The 23,049-nt window shown below is 39.5% G+C and overlaps 2 protein-coding genes across 2 annotated transcripts; one reads left to right on the top strand and one right to left on the bottom strand.

Annotated features, from left to right (window-relative positions):
- The first annotated feature begins 2,293 nt into the window (after positions 1-2,293).
- Positions 2,294-3,477, top strand: LOC149401966 (uncharacterized protein At4g22758-like). The gene is made up of 2 exons (XM_089609919.1): positions 2,294-2,993; positions 3,085-3,477. Exons 1-2 carry the CDS (start codon positions 2,744-2,746, stop codon positions 3,270-3,272), a joined length of 438 nt encoding a protein of 145 aa, XP_089466045.1. The 5' UTR covers positions 2,294-2,743; the 3' UTR covers positions 3,273-3,477.
- Positions 3,478-19,722: 16,245 nt separating this feature from the next.
- Positions 19,723-21,883, bottom strand: LOC149401965 (DELLA protein GAI1-like). The gene has a single exon (XM_089608920.1). It carries the CDS (start codon positions 21,675-21,677, stop codon positions 20,040-20,042), a length of 1,638 nt encoding a protein of 545 aa, XP_089465046.1. The 5' UTR covers positions 21,678-21,883; the 3' UTR covers positions 19,723-20,039.
- Between the last annotated feature and the right edge of the window lie 1,166 nt (positions 21,884-23,049).

Here is a 23,049-nt window from a genome sequence, read left to right as displayed (position 1 = left end):
GAGGGTGGTTGTGGTTGTGGTGATGGCGGAGGGTGGTGGTGTTGGTGATTGGAGTGAGGGTGATGGAAAAAAGGAAGGAGAGATAGATGACGGCGGTGGAGAGAAGAAAAGAGGACGGTAGCGGCAGCTGGGCGTGGTGGTCAGCGAGAGTGATGGTGGCAGTGTGTGATCGACGCGCGGTGGGTGATGGTGGCCGGAATTTCGGAGCATAATCGGAAAGAGAGAGAGATAGATGAAAAAAAAATTGGATTTTTTTAACTCTGGCTAGGTGAAGAAGATGAAGTCGCATATTTATAGTCTAACCTAGATGTTAGAAGCGACAAGTCACTTCTAATGTTTTAGGTCACCAAAACGACATCGTTTTGTAAAAAACAGAAAATTTTGACGGAGAAAATAAGAAGTCTAAATTTCAAAGACGTGGAAGCGGCAAGTCGCTTCTAATGTCACTTCTATATTGATAAAACGACGGTGTTTTGGGGAAAAAAAAATTTGGCGGAAAAAATAAGGAGCAAAAATTTTCGGTAGTCTGGAAGCGCCAAATCGCTTCTAAAGTCGCTTTTAATGTTAAAAAAAATATTAGAAGCAATAATGTCGCTTCTAATGTCAAAATTTTGAAGTTTTCAAGATAAAATGGTTGGAATTTCGTTTATTACAGTGGAAGCGACAAGTCGCTTCTAATTTCTTACGTCGCTTCTAAAAGTCATTTTTGTAGTAGTGCCAAGGTATACTCAAGAAGTAAGGAAGGTCTTGAATCATACCCAGCCTTCGTGTGCATGTACTTGTTGTTCTCTCGCCCAAGTATATAACCCTCGACAAAGATGCAAAGACCGAGCTTGTAATCATCGTCAACCCCTGTATAGGCGGAGAATGCCCTAACCAAGTTTATATACTCGACTTAACTCACATCATTCAAGTACTCCATAAGCACATGTTACTCGTTAAATGCTTGTCATCGTCCTTTGACGGTTCCATCATCCATACTTAAACCAATGACCAATGCGTATTTAAGCCATCCAAATATGACTTTCACCAACCTTACGCCAAAATTTATTTCTCCTATAGTAGCTGGCTCAATCTTATGTACAAGAAAATCGTGAATTTTACTATTTTCAGGCTCGTGCTCCTATCGTATATGGCTCAACCTGGAAAGTTCTCCATCTCTGCCCAAAGAAAAATATAAATATAATGTGTCAGCATCACAAATCATCGGCTACCATCGTAAATAATCCCAAGCTATCAGAAATCGTCACATACCACCACAAAGAAATAGCACGTAAACAATCATTTTAGATAATCGGTAACCATTGCAAACCATCATCGATCATTGCCAAAATTTGATTGAATAACATGAGAAACCCTATCAATTTTATCGCAATCTATGCAAACCATCGCAGAACCTATTAGAAACATCTAATACCATCGTAAACCATATCAAATTTCTCCAAAATTTAAACCCCAAGTTTAGTTAGTTTCAATTTAAGACATTACAAAAACACTATAAATCATTCTAAACACGTACTAAACTATCTAAACCGTTTAATAAATACTAAATAAGCTCTTAATCGCTACAAAATCGTACATTTTTTGGCAAGTTAAAATGTTGGGGTGGCTAGAGAGATTTTGTGGCAGTACACGTCCGAAAAATATTTAGGGATGTCGCAAACTGTCGACGTCCATCAAAATTTGTCAGAAATTAACGTCTACGACAAAGTATGGTAGTGGGTGAGAGGAAAAAAAAATAAGATTGAAATCTTCGCAAAAGTATTTTTGTGTAAATATGTGATTAAATTTTAATTTAAGATATTGTATTATTGTGCACACAACAAATTCAATCTTTTTTTTTTTTTTTTTTTTTTTGAGAGAGAGAGATTTATTATTATTATAGCAGAAAAGAGTACGAAAGCTAGAACTTTATTGCATTCGTTAATTGTTGGTGTTTAATCAAAAGCGTTAAAAACGTGGGTTTCAGATAATTACCCGGAAAGATCGGACAAATCATCGACCGAACAACAACTTAATCATTAAATTAGAGTACATATTTTTGGGAAGAAAAAAAAGAGAGGCTAAAATTAAGAATAAAATTAGCCTTAGCGTTTGTTAAAAATTAATTATAATTAAAAAGAAAGCCTTTTTTTCTGATAGGAATCAATTTAGGGTTATGGGGTTGTTGAAGTCGGCGGCGTAAATCAACAAACCCCATAATATATATATATATATATATATATATATATATATATATATATATATATATATATATATTTACCTTTACTTTTAAATCAGGAAACCCTAGACCTAATAAAAAAAGGTAAAAGAAAAAGCCCAGTTTCCCAATCATATTATAAATACCCACAAACCTAGCAGAGTCTCCAACGAAAAAGTTCATCCATAAGCTCTAAGAAATCAAAATCTCCGAATCGAGTGTGGTTGTGAATGGTGGAAATCTTAGCGATCTGGAATTTGATGCTCTCGCTTGGCCACTCAAGCGCGAGCGTTTTCGCCTTTGGATCTTGCAAGGAAGGCTGGTACTTCCGCTGCATCGGCGTCGACCCCTGAGATTACCGTCATCTTTTCCGGCGCCGACGAATCACTCTCTCTCCCTCCCTCTCTCCTCATCTCTCTCGTTCGCTCGCTTTCAGATTTTGTTTTCGCCTCGATTTTGGAAGTATTGATTAGCTCGGATCAGAAATCAGATCCGATTCGGTGTTTTTTGTTATTATTGTTTAATTTTGTGATCCCGACGACAATGTTGCTGAACAACAAGCAGAAGAAGAAATCCGGCTCCGGAGCCGGCGCCGGAGGAGGGAAGAGGCTGCTGATAAGCGTTACGGTGCTCGGAAGCGCCGGTCCTCTCCGATTCGTCGTCGGAGAAGACGAGCCAGTCGCCGCCGTAATCGATACGGCGCTGAAATCCTACGCGCGCGAGGGACGCTTACCTCTTCTCACCTCTGATCTCGATGATTTCTTCCTCTACTCTACCAACGCAGGGCACGAAGGTAATCAATCAATCCCTAATTTGAAAAGCTATTTTGTATCTGATCAAATTGGTTTGAATCTGATTTGATTTGTTGATGGTCTGTTTGTTAGCTCTGAGTCCGATTGGAGCGATCGGATCGTACGGATCTCGGAACTTCATGCTGTGCAAGAAGCCTACGGCGACGAAGAGTCCGCCGGAAGATCGGAAGGACAGCAACACCACCATGAGAAAGTCCGGTGGAGCCAACTGGAAGTTGTGGTTGAACAAGTCGATCAACATGAAGATCTCCACTCACTGAGTTATCCTCTCTTTTTTTTTTTTTTTTTTTTTTATTTCCCATTGTCGTTAGTTTCGATTTCGACTCCCAATTTCGTTTTCTCTTCAATAAGTTATGTTTGCTTGCTTCTTGTTTTTGAATAATAAGCCTCTTTTTTGAAAGAGATGAAATTAATGTGTGTGTTCCTGAATTGGTTCAGGTAATTGATGCTTTATTCATATGATTTCGAGTTGATTTTGAATGATAATGATATACACAATAAACCGAACACCGAAATTGAACACCGAGCATGATTTTTTTTATTAAGATATAGAAGAGAAAAAAAACGTGAAGACCAAGAAACCGAACACCGGGCATGCTTTTTTTTTTATTAGGTTAATTTATATTTGGCTCTGCAACATGCTGTTCTGTTACAAACTTACAATAACATGATATAGGGGCTCAAATAAAGCTTATTTTACAAAACTATTTATGCTGTTAAAATATGAAAAATATAAACAATTGATTTTATTATAATTAAAATTCTATATAGTAGTCGGTGCGAGCTATTAAAACATTGTCGTACACTAATCTAAGCTGATGTACAACTATAAAGTAATTTATATAACAATTTTAAACATATGGATATACAATTTTTTTTATAGACGCCTACAGAAGAGAAGGCTTATGTATACAATTCAACATGCCTCATTTGTCATTCTCAATTTCACTACTACAAAATCATACTAAAATATTGGTATAAGATGTTTCTTAGCGTGTAATACAATTAATTCTGATAGTAATTAGAGATATGATATCTATGTAAAATTGAACCACCAATAACTACCGACATAAGATCACTTAAGTTACCTCAATTTGATCACACTAATTTCCTCTTATTCACTTTAAGGATTTGAAGGGTACAATATTTGAAAATCAGTGTATGTTATGTCCACATAAGGCCATTTCCGGCCGCACTCTAAAACATCAAATGTGGTGTGTTTTGCACTCCAATCACACGTTATAGCACACGGAAAAAAAAAAAAAAAAGAGAAAGAATTTTATCATATATTATATCGTACTTTTAATGCTAATATTCTATTATGAAACTACTATGTTGTATTTTTATTGATTTCAATAATATAATAATAGAGAGTAGTATTCTTAGTGTTTGCAGTAGAAAAACACTTGGTGCAAACCCACTAAAATATTGTAATTTCAACATCAATTTTAGTATAGTATTGTGGTTGGAGATGCTCGAAGGGAAATCAATGGTTTGTCCATGTGAAAGTACAAAAATACTCTTTTAATGTTATTTTACATTTTTTAAACACACAGAGATCTCTGTGAAAAGCTCTACAGTTTGAAGTTTTTGTTGAAGATCTTCAAGTGTTTTTTTTTTCATATATGGATAAATTTCAAGCATATATAACAATATTTAAATTTTTTGCATTTTTGTAAATAACTTGTAGTTACATTTTTGGAAAATAAATGTTGTGTTCATAAGAAAAGTTATCGAGTTTTTTTAACTTATTAAATTTTTTTGAAGTTTCGTAATGATTAAAGTTTAATAATTTTTTGAAGTTTTAGTATAATTTTCGAAATGTTTTACGGAATTTTCAAAGTTTTTTAAAAAATTTGAAAGAGCTCTAAGAATAATTGAACTTTTGTATTAAGTTTTTGAAACTATTGAGATACAAATGAAAATAGTGACTCATAGAAGAGCTGATGGTCTGATAAATAAAATATAAGAAAATCAACTCAAATTCTAACTTTTATAGACCTCTATGGGTAACCTGTAACTTAAAACAGCTTTATTTATCGACTCATAATCTAAAAAGGTATTTTTATTCTTTTACATATGCAAAATTTTAGTTTTCTTTGTATAAATAAAACATACACTAATTTTTTAATTGATCTATCTTAACCAAAGATTAAAATACTGAAATTTTGATTTTACGTATATATCAACTACTGATTGATATCCTATAAAAATATACATATTGACTACCGATAATATCCCTAATGATATATAGCTGATATATTGCTTACCGACGAGTATCTCGACTAATATCTTCTAACAAAATACAATTATAAATATGTTGTATATTATTAAAATGTATATAATATATGCCAACGTGTCTAATAAATATACATAGATATATGCATTTATATATATAAACATATATACAGTAAAAACAAAACAAAAAATCGTATCTACAATGAAAATCGGACATACATATGCACAATGAATTTCGATCACTTGTGTATTTATGTATGTGCGCAAACAAAAAAATCGTATATACAAGTGAAGACTTAAATGCAATTGTACATGTAGTCATAATTTTAAACATCGCCCACGATCAAAGTAAAAAAAATTATTTATTTTAGTTAATGTTTTTAAAGAAATATCGATAGTATAGCAATATTTAGTGGGTTATAAAATTTTTGTATCGGACATTTTTCATTTTTTGATATATCGATGATATACCAAAGTATACCGTTAGTATATTAAATCTTGATCTTAAGAACCTTATTCAAGTTTTTGAATATCACCATAGTTGATGAAGCAAAGGGTGGCGATGTTGCCAAGACACTATAAATGGATAATTTTATGGTAGGCCATGATATATGTTACATCTTCCATATCATGTATACTATTATTGAGTGCGACAAATATAGATATCATTGTGATATAGCCAGGATTCTCCAACACATGGGCCGGCCACGGTTGATGTAACATTTGCTAGGATTAATTACCTCGTTCTCCCAAATTCTTACATTCGTAAATGTCCGCCCCTCAAAATTCAAATAATTGCATAAACAGGAAAAACATCAACTAAAATTGTGCTAAATATATATATATATCTCCCAAATTCTTACATTCGTAAATGTCCGCCCCTCAAAATTCAAATAATTGCATAAACAGGAAAAAAATCAACTAAAATTGTGCTAAATATATATATATATATATATATATATATATATATATATATATATATATATATATATATATTACTCTGCCTCGGATTTCTTCATAGACATGGTATCATTGACAATCAACATGAGAAAACACTTTAACACTTATCACTAACTAGTAATCACTAAACAAAATTAAGAAAATAAAAAATTAAATAAAAACAACTAAAATTAACAAAAGTCCCCCACACAATATTTCATCATTCTCAAACTTAATCTCTTCATTGTCTTCAATGTAGAGCCATAAAACACGGGAGAGAGAAAACTTACCTCGTGGGATGGTAGAACGCCCATACTCATCGTCGTCGCGCTCAGGCAATGGTGGATCTTGTTTTACGCGCTCTTTCTTCCTCCAGACTTCTTTCAACAGTCTCGGCCATTGTGATCGCACTGGTTTGAATTGAGACTTTGGATTTTCACCCCTTCTCGCACCTTTCATGGATTTGTAAGGAGAAAATGGTGGTGGTGGGGATGGCGGACGCTTGACTTCGTCAATCTCGAGGACGTAGACCTCCTCTTTTTCCTTGCGTGCTTTCGGGATTTATAGATCCCAAACGACTCTTCCTCGTTCTTCACGCGCATCGTCAACCCGCCTTTCTGAATGTCGATGCAAGCACCACATGTGGCTAGGAAGGCCATTCCCAAGAGTATGAGGATGTCTCGGTCCTCGTCCATATCGATGGTGTAGAATTTGACCGAAAAGGTAAATTTTCCAACTTTGAGGAGGAGGTCGTCCACGAAGCTGCATGGGTGCCTTACAACAGTCCGATCCGCAAGTTAGAGAGTGGTGCGCGTGGGCTTTAGTTCATCCACCCCAAGTCTATTGAAGACGGCCGAATGCATGAGGTTGATGCACAAGCCTAGATCGCACAAGGTGTTGTCAATGAACACGTCTCCAATGGTGCATGACAACGTGAATTGCTCCGGGTCCTTCATCTTTAGCGGGAGCTCTTGTTGCAGAAGAACGCTACATTCTGCGGAGAGTACCACCGTGAGCCTTTGCGGGAACGAAAATGGTGGTTCGTAGGTGTGGACCGGCGAGGGCGGTTAGGAGCTCTTGTGATCGGGGCCACATTTTTTTCTTCTTTCTTTATGTTCTCGACGACCGCAACGAGTTGATCCATAATGGCATTGCAATGTTCCATTGGGTTCACTTCGGAGGCGCTTGGAAGCATGCCTTGAGATCGCGTCAGAATGACGGTTGCGAGTTGTCCCACCTGTACCTTGAGACTCCGGATTTGTACCTATTGATTATGAAAGGTGTTCCGAGCTTCAGTGATGAAGGTGACAAAGAGGTCTTCAATATTGTCTTTCGGGACAGGCTGATTTTGTCGTTGTCGTGGTTGAAACCCTTACTGTTTTCGTTGATAGCCATGTTGTTGATTCTGGAACACCAATTGTGGTCGGTTTGCAAGAATTCATGTTGTTGTTGCGGCGGTGCCCTCCATGCAGAGTTGGGGTGGTTGTTTGTCGTTCCGATGTAATAGTTGTTGAAGTTTTGGAAGATCAATTGTAGTTCCTCACATAGTTCACATTCTTGGGTTGTATGTCGTTGGCTTGAAGACAGTCGTCGGCGAGGTGGGGCTCATTGCATCAAAAGCATGGCTCTAGTGTGGTGTGCATGGCATGCCGGTGACTTTCATCTTTTTCATTTTCTTTTTGAGGTCCGCCATTTGAGTCATCATCTCTTTCATCACATCATTGTCGATCCCGAAAGTGATGGCATTCGCGGTGGTGGGGTATGCCTTCATCAATATTCTCTCCACCGAGCATTGGTCGTTGGAGCGCGCCACTACTTCTAGGAGTGCATGGAACTTGGAAGGTGTCTTAGTCAGCAATGTGTCTCCCACGACGGTGTTGACTAAGGTCTTAGTGGATGTGAGGAGCCTATATAGAAAGTCTGAAGTTGGACCGGTAGAGTGATACCATGGAGTGGCATATCCTCAGCATCTCTTTGAATCGCGCCTAAGTCTCATGTAGTGATTCTTTATCCCATTGCCCGAAACTGTGAATCTTGTTTCGTAGACGGGTGGCCTCCTTGAAGGGGAAGAACTACACGAGGAACTCGTTGCAGAGAACCTCCCGTGAGGTGATGGAGTCGGCGAGCAGCGACTTCAGCCAACTTTTTGCTCGGTCGCGAAAAGAGAACAGGAACAGTCGAAGACGAATGGTATTTTCGGCGATGTTGTGGATTTGGAATATACCACACAACTCGATTAAGTTAGAGATATGCTTATTTGGATCTTCGTTCGAGGCTCTAGAGAAGTGATTCTGTTGAATAATGTTGACTGTCTTCGTCTTGATTTCAAAGTTGTGGTTTCCTCCGATGGCTGGATTGACGATGGCCGATCGGTACCCATGAGTCGTGAGTAGCACGTAGTCAATGTGGGGCTTTTCTTCTTCAGCCATGATCACTTCTTCAATATCTTGCTTCTTTTCTTTTCGGTTTCTCTTGCAGGTTTTCTCTATCTCAAGATCGATCAGAAAAAGGCTTGATTCGCCGTCTTTTTTGCATGTACCATCAAAATATCAAAGGAAAACACAAAAAATAGATCAGAAAACAAAAATAAAAGAAAGTCTAAATTGAAACTAGTTAATCGAATCACAATAAAAAAAACTTAAGTTCCCGGCAACAGTGTCAAAAACATGTTGCAATATTTTCATACGCAAGTGCAAGTGTCGCCCAAATAATAGAGAGTTATAAGTAAGGATGTCGTACCCAAGAGGACTAAACTTAATCAATAATTTAATTAACTAGAACCGAATTGATCTTAAAAGATGGAGATGAAGGATTATCACTAATTTAAACAAGAAATAAAGGAAGCAAAAAGAAGTTGGTTTTACAATTATGCAAAGGTAAGGACATGGTTTCAGAAGTCTATTCGATGATTTAGATTCATAGAAATAACACACGATTTATATATTTATACTTTGCTAGTCACGTTCACAATGATATCACTAAATCTCTCTCGAACATCTAGCAACCTAATCATATACCAGAATTTTATACTTGATCTCAACTCCTAAAAATAAGGCAAGAATTGAACACAAAAACTTATAAACGACTCCGTAACAGCCTAGCTATGTATAGCCTATACATGTATTACAATAATCAAATTCAAAAATACAATCAACCTAATCCTTCTCAAGCATCAAGTCAATGTAAAATTCATGAACGAGGTAGCTAATCACATGCAAACATTAAGAAAAAAAAATTGAATCAAACAAAGCAATATAGAACGAGTAAATACTTCAATCATGTAAATTTGAATCCATAACCATGCTCAAGACTCGCTACACCATAGAACTTAAGGGAATTAGTTCATGGTGTTGAGAGGAATAGAAACACAAAATAAACTTAAAAATATCATGAAAACTAAATTAATACAAAGCATAGATAAAAGAGAGTTCTAAGGAATAGAGATAGATGGAAAAATGTTGAATCGCAGTTGTCAATCGCGATGAACAGTGATCTTCTTCTCCGATTGCCTTTTCTCTCTCAACTAACCAAACAACCTATAAAAACTGAAAATAAAAGCTTAAATGTGTTTTTAGGTTACAAGAGCTGATTATATAGGTTTCCTGCAAATTTTCGGAGTGATCAGGGTCTTTAAAACTGATCCGACGGCTCAAAAAAATTCAAAAATCGTTAATTCATGTTCTACCTGATGAGACTTCGTGGCGCGCCGAATGAAGCTCACCGGAATTCTTGCCCACGAGAGATAACGAATAAATCATAAATGATTACTAAATAGAATAATTGTTTACTTTATTAGCATCATATGATTAGTGGGTTGGGCTCTTAATATCATAATCAATAGCAACTATCATCCATAGGCTCCGTATTAAACCGAGTCACGCGTTGGGCACCTGAGTTTGTGTGGTGAGCTAAAACATGGTCGATGACAGATAAAAGTCCGGATAACTGCATCTAAAGTCATATATGTGGAACACTAGTGAAAGTTGATCACGACGTGCGAGCATTCTGCACTTGTGGTAAGTGCACGATCTGGGAAGAATTTGGTTGTAGATATGTCGTTTAAGTACCACGACACACTAACCGAGGTCGCTATGATGGTCACATTGAGACTTGATCTAAATCTTGAAGTGATCATAGACACTGGATCATGTTACCGCGCTCTTTGACTCATTCGCTAAAAGGTTACTATCATGCTAATCACATCTTATGTCTTGAGAGTTTTGGAACATGATTCGATGGGGAAATGGTTGACAGATACGGAATCCAGGCTTCCTGAAAGATGGTCAATGTTCACTCACCTAAGAGTTGATTCCAGAACCGATAGATTGCTAACACTTCCGAAGTATGTACGTTCGGAAGAATCTTTCGATGGGTAAGCAACAGTGCTCAGGGTATATCTGTATCAAGAAAGGTATAACGGAATAATTGACATTCCTCGATACGGGTTGAACCTGGAGGATCTTGATCACGAACTGACTAGATCAGTGGACACTCGTCACAATGAGTAAATATAATTCTAGTATAAAAGAGTGTTCAGTCTTGGTTTACATAGTGGAGTATTTGACCAAGATTAGACGAATCGATGGGAAAAAAAGAAAGAAAAGACATTTTCGTCTTTTTCATCGGATTTGTTAAGCTTCTATTACTAAGTCCATAGTCCCCGATTTGGCTCTGATAAAGACGAATAACTCTCTGGTAATAATAAATATTATTATTACAATCTCACAGCTGTAAATTGTTTAGTAGCATTCATACGGAAATTTGTCTGTTTGCCGAATTAAATATTTATTGTGGAATTAATTATTTATCATTGGATCAAGTAAATAATTAATTGAATTTTAATTAGGCCTCCTGGACACTGTAAAATTCAGAATTCCTAGACCCAATAACACTATTTTGGGCACCTACATTAGGGTATTAATTAATTACCCAATATTCTCTCCTTAATTAGTTGCTAGATTTGTAATAACTAATTAAATAAGAGAGAGAATAATAATGGTAGATATATTCTATCTCCAATAAATAAGGAAATAAGATATTTTCATTTATTTTCTCTTATAATTAATTTCCTAATATCTAGTGGAATAATAATGGTAAAGATATTCTCTCCATTAAATAAGTAAATAAGATATTGTCCTCATTATTGTCAAATATCTAAATTCCTTAAATATATGAGAAAATTAAGGGAATTAAATATCCTAGATTATGATCTGATTGATGAGAGAAGAAATATGATTTGTAATCAAGATCCAATGGTTCATGCTTAACTACAAAATAGGAAAGAATAAAGGAGAATTAAATATCTCTAGGATCTTCCTAGAATATCTCCTTTCTATCACTATAAATAGGGGTCTAAGATGAAGCAAGACATACACTTTTGCAAAGGCAAAAATTTCGCCCATCACACCTAGTGTGGAAGAAATTATCTGTCTCTCTCCCCCTCCCTCGAAATTCCATGATTTCATTCTCATAAGCACGGTACGATCGGAAATCATAAATCAGAATCGTAGTGAGATTCAGAGTGTGCCCACACTGTATTCTTGTTCGTCCGGAGATTACGTTTCGGAAGACTAAGGTGTCATCAAGACGAAACAAAGAAGATCCCGAGAGTTTCAGAGACATCCCGGAGGGCTGATCGTAGAAGACGACGCTGTGAGGATGAGACGAGACGAGAAGAAGATGAGGAGCTCAAGGAGATCCCGATTCAGAAAGCTAAAGGTGAAACCCGTAAGTTTTCTAATAACTCGTCTCTTTATATTGGTTGCTTGAGACATATGTTCTCATGGTTAAATTAATTAAACAAAACTAGATCTTGTTTTAATAATCATTAAATTGATTAACTTAAGATAACATAATTAATTATTTTTCTGCACGGTTATTATGATAAGGTGAATAATCAACAACTCCTGGTGTCAGAGCGATTGTTCGTGTCTGATACCAACCCATTTTTTCACCAACACACCGCGCACAGTCGAAGGTGCACGGCGTACAGAAGAAAGATCGTGGCGCGTTGCGAAGGATTTGAGAAGCTCACGGAACACGCATATCGTTCAGGGAAGAGGCACAAGCTTGCGTGATGCGACGTCGAACATGCGGATAGTGAGGGGGAACGCGCGAATCGTTCTGGGGCCGTCTGAACACTCCGCACGGCGCACGAATCGTTCTGGGACCATCTGAACACTCTGTGCGGCGCATGATGGGGAGTGCGCGGCGTACAGAGGCTCAGATTTTTGTCTCTTCGCGTCTCGTGCTCCATTTTTACCCGTTTTGATTCCCGATTGCAAACGCTTCAAATCGAGGGCAATTTAGGGCACATATTTGACGGAGGTGACGATGGCAATTGACGAAGATGAGGACTGCGATGGGTGTAGATGAGGACGACGATGGTGATCGACGAAGACGAGAACGCCGACCGATCACTCCGGTGAGTCGAACTAGGTTTTCGCGATCGAGATTTCTTTTAGAGTTTTTTTGTCGATGTATGATTTGTGTATTCTGGCTTGATGTCGTATTGCCGTATTACCCAACGAGAAATAACAGATCATTTTATTAATACTCTAGAATCCTTTACAATAGGAAAGCCAAATAACTAAACCAAATTAAAATTAAAATAAAATCAAAATATAATAGAAGGACAAAAAGTAAACTACAAATCGATTGTTAATAAACTACAAATCGAGCATGGTCCACCCATATCTCATACATTGATACATCTATTTATACTAAATGCTATCAACGTTTGGCTCGAACGAGGGGATTTCTGGCGAGGTCGTGACATAGTTTGCTGCCCAGATCCCTCGAGTTATCCCACAGTTGGATGATCAGATCGCCCATGAATTAGAGAATCAGGTAATTCAAAAAGTGGAGAACCAAATAGTTCAAGACATAGAGAAACAAGTTACTTATGAACTAAGCAACAATTAGGTCGAGTGAAGGAAGACAAAAAAAATATTTTAATTTTCCGTATGTCTATATTATTAATATGTTTCTCACACTTGTTATCTTTTGCACTTAAGGCTATTTTTCTCGGATGGGCTAGCTTTCAAATGTTTTGCCAGGATGAGTTAATGCTCTTTAGAGTTAAACTCCATGCTTTTTATTTATTCATATGTTTGCATATTTTGAACTTACACTACTACAAAATTTCATTTTTTGGTGCGGAAAGGTATCCGGTGCGATATGTCGCACCTACATGAGCATTAGGTGCAACATGTCGCACTGGATACCTTTCCAGAAAACCAAAAATTTCGCTCATTTTAAGTGGTATCAGGTGCGACATGTCGCACCTAAAAGCTTCAAAAATTTTAGGCGGGCTTAAAATCCCTCCTCTTATTTTTACTGTCCTGAATTGAAATTTTTTTTTAGTATCTGGTGCGATGTTGTCGCTGTTTTTCGGACAACTATTTAGGAGCCCAAAGTGGTTAGACCCAAGGCCAGACCAAGTGGTCTCACTTCGGCTCGAGCGTGTCGGACTTGGTATCCCAAGTCGTCCCTTAGCTGTCTGTGGTATCTGTCCCGTCCAGGCACCTGAAAAGCAAGCAAGAAAGGTGTGAACTACAAAGGGAAAACAGGGGGGTTGCCCCTGTTTACCTCTCCGACGCTCAACATTAGTAGGATTGAGGTGGTTTATAGAGGGTTTAGTGTTCAGGGGTCGAGACTTGCGAGAAACGAGCGAGGTACGAGTTCGACAGCGTTTCAGTACTCAAATTTGGATTACCTGGACTAGGGGAGAGACCCCTATATTTATAGGCAACCAAGGAGCGTCATGAACAACCCCTTGGCCGATGGCTGCCTCTGACCCGGCCGTGGCCGGCTCTGACTCGGCCGTGGAGGCCATGGCCGGCTCTGACTCGGCCATGGCCGGCCCTGACTCGGCCGTGGAGGCCATGGCCGGCTCTGACACGGCCATGGCCGGCTCTGACTCGGTCGTGGAGGCCATGGCCGGCTCTGACTCGGCCGTGGAGGCCATGGCCGGCTCTGACTCGGCCATGGAGGCCATGGCCGGCTCTGACTCGGCCATGGCCGGCCCTGACTCGGCCATGGAGGCCATGGCCGGCTCTGACTCGGCCATGGAGGCCATGGCCGGCTCTGACTCGGCCATGGCCGGCTCTGACTCGGCCGTGGAGGCCATGGCCGACTCTGACTCGGCCATGGCCGGCTCTGACTCGGCCATGTAGGCCATGGCCGGCTCTGACTCGGCCATGGCCGGCTCTGAGGTGGCCGTGCGCCGGGAAAGACTCGGAGAAGCCGCCATGTGTTGTCGTTGCCGTACCGGGCCGGAATGGACCGGTAACATGCGACATGTCGCACCTAATGCTCATTTAGGTGTGACATGTCACACCCAATATGAGCAACAGGTGCGACAAGTCGCACCTGTAAGTATTAGGCTAAAATTATAAAACATTGTATCTCTCACACTCTCTCTCTCTCGTCCCTCTGCCGCCGCTTATCCTCCTCGCCGCCTCCTCGCCACCGAGCCTAGGTTAGCTCTCTCACTTGGCCGATGACCTCAGCCACATCCGCTGAGCACCTCCGCCGTCCAAGACCGCGAGGCCCGACCTCTTTTGCTCTCCGCCCTCCAACAGAGCACAACGCCTCCTCCGTCGCCCGTCGAGGGCGAGGCCGGAAGGGAGGAGGGGGAGGATGGGCGGCGACAACTGAGGCCCGGAGAGGGAGGAGGGGAAGGTCGGCCAGGGAAGAGGGGGATGAGTGGGAGGCCGACTAGGGAGGAGAGGGATGAGGGGGAGGCTGGCGAAGAAGGAGAGTAAGGAGGGGCGGCGATGGATGAGGCCCCGAGGGGGGGGGGAGGGGTGACGTACAATTTTTTTAATTAAAATAACGTATTAGGTGCGACATGTCACACCTAATACTCGTTTTTTTAGATTTTCTGAAGCCAAATAGGTGCGACTTTGGGTACGACATGTTGCACCGAAAAGTGTCGCACCTAATATGTGACACTTATAGCGAAACCTTTAGCGACGGACTTTTGGGTGCGACAATGTCGCACCTAAAGTCGCACCCGAAGAACTTTCGGGTGCGACATGTTGGGCATCGGGTGCGACTTTCGTCGCACCCGATGCCTATATTTGTAGTAGTGTTATATCGTGTGATGTTATTTTTCTTTTGAATAATTTTTTTCCGTAGATATTCGTATTTTGCATACTTGTTAGTTTGGCCACAGAGCCCGTGTTCTCGGCTTCTATGTGCACTCAAAATCCTTTAAATGGATTCAAAATGACCTCGATTGGTCTAAAAGTTTGTTATATACTTAGGGTGCGAGAAATTAAGTGTTAATTAAATGATTTAATGGTGCGCTAAAACCTAAACGGATTGAATCCTTAAACATGGATTAACTCTTTTGTCGTGTGGCTTGATTAAGTGAAGAGAATGAGAAGTATTCTCGGCCTAGATGACGTGACAATGTTTGACTACTTTTTTTGCGGATTAGGACACCTAGCCGAGTCTTAACAATGCTATATATAGCAAGCAATAGGCCAAGACCAAAAGCACTCAACACTTGCTTTCTCTCCTTTTGTTTTTGAAATACAAATCTCTCTTTATTTTTGGCACTCATCCGCTCTAGTTTGGTCTATGCACTTCCAAGGTATTTCGAGGCTTTTGAAAATTGATTTGAATTGTATAGAATTCACTTCCGCCTACACATAAATCATACACGGTTTACTTTGCTAAAGTTGAAGACTTTTTTTGTGGTTACTCTAAGGAGATCAAGGAGAAGACGTGAGAAGGAAGGAAATTCAAAATCTACAATTTCAAGCACGGTTAATGAGTTTAGTAAAATCAAACAAATCTATTATGCATCATGGAACGCTTTCACGCACCCAACGTCGTGCCAAGGATCTTCCACGCAAGGCCTTTCCCTCTTGCGTGTCGTTAGGCACTCTTAATTATGCCAATGCGCGAAAATATGACCCGAGGTTCGCATGCATCCACATCATGCTCCCTCATGTGGCAACAAAGAGTCATGTGTGTCAAGTGACTCTCACCGGACTCTTGCTCATGTTGAGAACCTGCTTGGCGTGAACCCTTCATAGCACAAAGATAAGCACATCACAACTCCACATAGCGTCGAGTCTGTATCCTCGTGATGTTCCAATCGTGCATGACCCCTAATCTACGGCACATCTTCTTGCGCCAAGCAAATGTCTCCTTACCCCAAGAAATGACGAAAAGGTCGGCATGTCTTCCCCAATTCCTCAGTATCCCTCGCAACACGCTTAAAGTCTGCAACACATCCTCTCTTTGATGAGGCAAAGTCGACAAGTTAGAAAATTCCACTACTATTCGGCCCACGTCCAGACATAAAGTATGACCTTATATTGAATAATGTTGGTTCTAAGTGTTATTTTCTCTTGCACGATTTAAGATTTTATTGACTTGTGCGATTTTTAATTACGGAATGTAACATAAGATCATAAACGTTTTTGAAAATTTGTGGATTAATAAATTTGTAAATGAATCATATAGTTAGATACTATATGATTGAGGTTGAGCGTGAATCTTTCACTAGAATTTCTACTATCAATTACTCCAATTCTCATACCCTAAATCTTACAGCGAAATTTGTAAAATAAAATTCATAAAGTCTATTATAAGACTAAAGACATAATTTGTCTTCTGTTTCCCAAACAGTCTATTGATATATTCTTTTAATATTTTTACATGCTCGAACAGTACATGTATTATTCCACTGAAGATGGTGGTTGGTTGATTTAAGCCAAGTTGCTAGCTAGGCCTAGGAGTATGAAATTACGTAAGACACAAAAGTTATTATCTAAAATGAACATATTTGAAGGTTTAAATAGATATTTATATTGCCTCGTTGTACAATTTTGGGTGCGAATGAAAGTCAAATAATCACTAATAAATATTGATAAATAGATCAAAATATCAATCATTGAGCGGATTATAGAATTAGCCAACCCACTATAGGACAGGTATATATAGAAATATGCATAAACCATTCATTTGTTTCTTTAATTCTTTGACAAATAACTTACCATGTTAATGTATTTATATAATACAATAATTATAGCCGTATTTCACATTATAATAAATAAAGAAAAAAAAAGTTTGCCCAAATTCTAATAATACATAGTTAAATATATCCTTTTATTTTATTTCAAAATTATAATGTGTTTAGTGAAATATGTATTCTTGTCAACTAAGCCCCGTTTGGTTATGTTTTCTATCTCTGTTTTCTGTTTTCTGATTCTAAATTCTAGAAAACAGTTTTAGAAAAACTGTTTGGTTATAAATTCAGAAAACAGATTTAGAATCATGTTTCTGTTTTCTTTGAAATTTGTTTAGAAAACAAAAAACAATGAAAAGTTGTTTTCTATTTTATCTCTATACAATTGAATGAAAAACATAATCAAACAACATTTAAAATATTCTGAAACGTAATTCTAAATCTGTTTTTTAAATTTAAAAATTAGAATTAGAAAACAGAATTTAAAAACAGAAAATGAGTTTAGAAAACTAAACCAAACGACCCCTAATTATAGCGATACCATCGCTAACAGTCTAAATTATGGCAATAATCCTATTAGCGAATCAGCTTGTGATAGCATGAATATTACTTTACAGCTCTACTCAATTCCCATCTTAGTCCATTTTCTTTGGAAGGGTAAAATAGAAAAGGGAATTAACGAAACATAAATGTACAAAGCTTTAGGTTAAATGAATAAGAAAGTAAAGAAAGTCAAGAAAGTGCCAAAGTGGACCTATTTCTCAAGAAAGTGGGGATATTTTGACAGAAGCTAAACTTTATTTCGCTTTCATGTGATTACTGTTCTCTCTCTCTCTGTTTTTTCCCTATAACTTTCGCTTTCCTTATTGAAAATGCAATGGAATAGTTTGTCCAATAAAATCATATCATAAATTAACGTTGAATTAAAAACGAAGTGCTGATTATTGTCCCAGAACACAATTTATAAGTGAAAAAAGGAAATTTGAGTGCTGATTATTGTAGTAATTTTTGAAAATTCGATGAACTTGTGAAAATTGGATTTTAGTTTTCCATGCGGTGATCTGCGGCTCTCTGCAATGGGTTGCGATGAAAACTGTCAATATATGTTCAGACCTAGTATATGCGGCCGCCTGCGACAGCTTGCGGCCCTGCGGTCTGCTGCGGAGTTTTGCAGTGTGATGCGGTGCTCTGTAGCACATGAGGTAGCCTGCGGCTTATTGCGGTGTATTTATTTGTAGTCAAAATGTCAATTAATATATTTGGTTTTTGTTTGTAAATTTTCGTGGTTTAATTGTTATGTTCGTCGAGACTTGAGTTATAAAAAATGGTGAAATGACTGCTTTTAGAGGAAGTACATGTCCAAAGATCCATGTTGTGTTAATTTACATTTAGTTTGTAATGAATTTTAATTGGAGAATCTTGTTTTTTTTTTTTTTGACATGTAAGGTGTTTTTAATGACGATATGTTGTGGTAATGATGTTAGCTGTGTTAATTTTATTATGTTATTCACTGTTTTGGACGTCCAAAAACTAGCAGGAACTTTGGAGACAAACTGGCGAATAATAAGTTTCCTGCGATCTTTTGTTGTGCCTTGCGGTCTTCTGTTGTGCCTTGTTGGATTTGAACGCGAACAAACCCAATTAAGCCGACCCAAATACGAAAGTCACCCAAGCACAATTACCCATTCCCAGATTTCAATCAAAACAAGATACAAACTTATATTTTAACCTAAACCATTCATTAAACTTAGATTACGACCTATATAATAAACTAATTCATAAGATTTCAAACAAAACAAACAAAAATCATTCAAAACCTATAAAGTTTAACCTAAATAAATAAAATGCAAAATTAATGAAAAAAAAACACTTATTTAAGCGAAGATGATGATAAATAGATAATGTGCGAGTTATACATGATCGAGATTCTGTGGTATCGGATGTGACCGACGAAGAGATAATCGGTGAGTGAGTGACACTCACTCACTGAGTGTATAAGATAGAGTGAGAGAAAATAGAAAAGATGAGAGTGGGATAAAAATAAAAACCTTAAATTTGAAAGCGCTATTAATCAAGAGCATTTTTTTAACATACTTTATAAATCCAACATACTTTTTTTTTAACAAAGTTCCCTTGCAAAACAAGTAATAGCCAATCACATTTTTAGTAACTTTGTTGACCCTACCATCTGCCACTAAAACACACAGCACCTCCTCTGTTCTAAGTGGAATCCAGCCTATGCAGAAGCGGAGAAACTGAACCCCAATTTCTTCCCTGTTTAAGATTTTTTGTTATTTTCACTTTGCCATTCAAATAATCATTCTAGTTGATGACAATTGTTCGCCATTGTCCCTGAATTTCACACCTAAACTCGTTTCGGTTGATCTTATCAATGTATTTGGTCAATGTAAGTAACAAAACTTGTGAATTATATGATTTTTGTCCCACAAAGTAAAAAAAAAAAAAAAAAAAAAAAAAAAAAAAAAAAAAAAAGTTTATAAGTAACATTCCTTTATTATAACAAACCTAAAGGATAATAATAATTATAATAACAAGAGCAGCAAAAGATAACTTATGAACATCATTAAACATATCCCCTTTTTCTTATCTAACTCACCCCAGACTTAACATTTAGAAAAAAAAAAAAAAAAAAATGAGATTCCACCCTGAAATGAAAATTACAGTGAAAAAAAAAACTAACTAAAAAAAAGACGGTGAAAATATAAAAACAGAGGAGAATAGAAATTACAGGTCGTCTTGTCACTTGTGTACTGTGGACCACTAAACTCTCTCTGAGCCTTCCCAAAATTAGCAACGCACATTCGCTGGCACCAGTAAAAAAAAAAAATTAAAAAAAAAATCAGTCCGACGCGGCGAGCCGAGCCGAGCTGCGTGGTTTCCAAGCTGAGGTGGCGATAAGAGGACGGCTATGCCAGCCGAGCGTGAGAGAGCCACGATTCTCCTCGACGCCGTAGCCATCGCCGCCGGCGTAGAGAGCCAAGAGCATACTGGCCTGCTTGAACGCGTTGGAACCGAGGTGAGCCGGTCCGAAGCCGGCCGAGTCGAGCCGAGCTCGCCATTGATCCAAGGTCTCGTGTCGCTCCACCCTGTCCGGGCCCTCGGAAGCCACCACGTTGGCGATCTGCCTCCCGAGGTAGACCTCCGCCATGGCCGCCGAAGAAGGCGGGAACGAACCTTCCAGAGAGTCGAACATGGTTGAGTAGTAGTGAAGCGACTCGGTGAACCGGTCCAGGAAAGCCGGACCGTTGTGGTTCGCCTCTTGCTCTACGATCGTCACGATCTCCGGCTCCATTTCGGAGACGGCGGAGAGAACCTTCTCGATCGCCCCAGGGCGAGCCAGAAGCTTGTGAAGCTCGAAGACGGAATTGACCGCCACGGCCTCTCCTTGCCGGAGCTCGAGCATAGACGCGTCCAGATCGGCGAGGCTGTTCGCGACGAAGCCTCGGTACTCGAATTCTACTCTGACTGTCTCCGCCAGCTGAGCGAGCTTCCATCCCACTTCCTGGAGCCGGTCGGTGTTGTCGTTCGACGGTGGACCGATTCCGGTGAGACGGAAAGCCGGCGGACCTTCGGCTCGGAGAGCCAAGGCCTGCATGAGCGCCGGCCATTGCATCCCCTGTCCCATGGAGAAATCGACGATGTGGACACGTGGCTTGCCTTGGAATGCTTCGAGGATGGCTTGGTTCGCGGTGAAGTGTGCGAACTTCAGGTACGGCGAGCTTTCGTAGAAGTGCATCTGGAGGAAGTCGGCCAGGGAGGAGTCCGTCGCGGCGGCGGAGGAGATATCCGCCGTGAGGCCGTAGATCCGGCGAGCTAGGGCTTGTGCGAAGTAAGTCGCGACTTTCCTCATTGCTCCGGCTTGAGAAGAGGCCAGGAGGTTGATCTGCGTCACCAAAGCCTCCGCCGTGGACAGTCCGCCGGAATGAATTGCCTCAGCGCACGCCATCAGCGCGTGGACCAGACGGATTCCGTTCTCCTGAGAATCCACCACCACAACTTGCTGCGCCATCGCCGGAGCTTCGATCCGCATCCGTTTCGATGAGGGAGAGTCGGAGCACACGGCCACGCCGGCGATTGCGTTGAGATCGTAGTCCGACGAGCCCGAGGAGTCGCCGAAGTCCGGCGGAGGAGGTGTTATCTCCGTCAACATGGAATCGAGCCAGGTTGAGAGCTCGGAGGGGTTGTAATGGACAGATTCGGCTGCGATGTCGGAGATTTCGTCGTTCTGTGTCACGGCGGCGCCGGACATGGCTTCCTCGAGCTGCTCAAGCCTCTGAGCAACATCCACCATGTCCGACGACCTTACTTTGTAGCCGAGCACGGCCAGAAGCTCGTCCATGCCTCCGTCGCCGCACTCCTCCCACGCCTTCGCCGCCGTCGAGTCATGGCTCGACGGCGGCGGAAACGGCGGCGATCGGCGGCTCTCGATCTGGTGTTGGCGGTGGTTCAGGTTAGGACTTGGAAGTTCTCTTTTCATTTCGATCTAGGGTTTTCTTGAGACAGATGAAAGGAGAGAGAAAGAAAATCTGAGCATTTGAGAGAGAAAGATGTGCTTTTTTTTTTTTAGTTTCTTTTCTGTGCTTTGGGATTTTTCACTAACCACTACTACATCATCATCATCACAGAGAGATGTGAGAAGGAGAGGAAAGAGAAATAATATTATATATAGAATATAGAGTTATATATTATAGCAATTTTTGACCCAACCAATGCCTTTTAAATTTCTTATTTTTTTGTTCCTTTAAAATAATAATAAATAAAAAAATGCCTCGTGATGGGGCTCGGCCTTCTATGAACAGAGCCAGACAGCAACTACTACCGCTGAAGCTGAACAGATAAAGATGAACATTTTTATTTATTTATTGCCACGGTTATTATTATTTTTCGGATAAATTCCCCTATTGCCCCGCAATTATCTGAATTTTAAAATCGTGCATAACAGACGTGAAAATCCTACATGCAACAAATTCACCCATTTTGTTAAGTAATTAGCAGATTTTAAACATTTAAAACTTACATGAAATAATATCTATGGATAAATTTGTAAAATTATGTGTAAGCCATTATTGTTAATTGGAATAATCATCAACCTCTTTCTCTCTCTCGAATAAACTCACACACATTAACGCAAGTAAAATTAAACTCTCTAATAAAAAAAAAAAAAAAAATTAAACTCAAAGATAACCACGGATGTCAAACTATAAGCTTCATACTGAAATTACAACTCTCATAAATACTAATGAATTATCACAAAATGGAAATGGGGATATGGAATTTGTCCGACAATAGTCTCGCAAATATGCTTTGTATTTTAATTCTTCACCAATTCGGGTTTAAAAAAAATTGACTTGAAGCTATATGTCATGTTGGAGAGCTTAAGAAAACACATAATCTAATTCGGAGGCCACTGATTTGATGATGAGCTTGTTGGACGGCGACTCGATCTCGAAGAGCTTGCCAAGCTTTAAATGCTAGAGCTGTGGACGAACTCACTCGTCGGGAATCTCCGAGACGTAAGATAAGTAGTTCGCCGAAACCATCGTTACCGAACACTTCTTCATTAAGTTCGCCTTCGCGAACAAAGCCACTCTCAACGAGGGACTCATAATTTCGGATGTCACCTTTGCCGAGAGATCGGCTATCGCCGTGCTCATCTGCGCCGAGTGCAACGAACCCAAACCCGTCAGTGGAGACACCGTCGTCGCCAAATCGAAGACTCCAGCCTCGCCGTCGACGAGCTCAACCTCACCAATTAGAGCTAAAAAAAGCAGTTTCAAGCGAAGTTGCTGAATTGGGGCTTGGAGCAGAGAGAGAAAGATAGAGTGGAGTTATAGGAGATGAGAGAGAAG

Source organism: Urtica dioica, chromosome 3 (assembly GCF_054948205.1).
Source record: "Urtica dioica subsp. dioica isolate 48M chromosome 3, U.dioica_male_clone48M_v1_H2, whole genome shotgun sequence".
Lineage (NCBI taxonomy): Eukaryota > Viridiplantae > Streptophyta > Magnoliopsida > Rosales > Urticaceae > Urtica > Urtica dioica.
This window is presented reverse-complemented; position numbering and strand designations above follow the sequence as displayed.

What these genes read in the sequence shown, in the direction of transcription:
- LOC149401966 (XM_089609919.1), top strand. Translation starts at nt 2,744, where the DNA reads ATGTTGCTGAACAACAAGCAGAAGAAGAAATCCGGCTCCGGAGCCGGC. An exon ending in TACCAACGCAGGGCACGAAG is followed by an intron (nt 2,994 to 3,084) that starts GTAATCAATCAA and finishes TCTGTTTGTTAG; the next exon opens with CTCTGAGTCCGATTGGAGCG.
- LOC149401965 (XM_089608920.1), bottom strand. Translation starts at nt 21,677, where the DNA reads ATGAAAAGAGAACTTCCAAGTCCTAACCTGAACCACCGCCAACACCAG.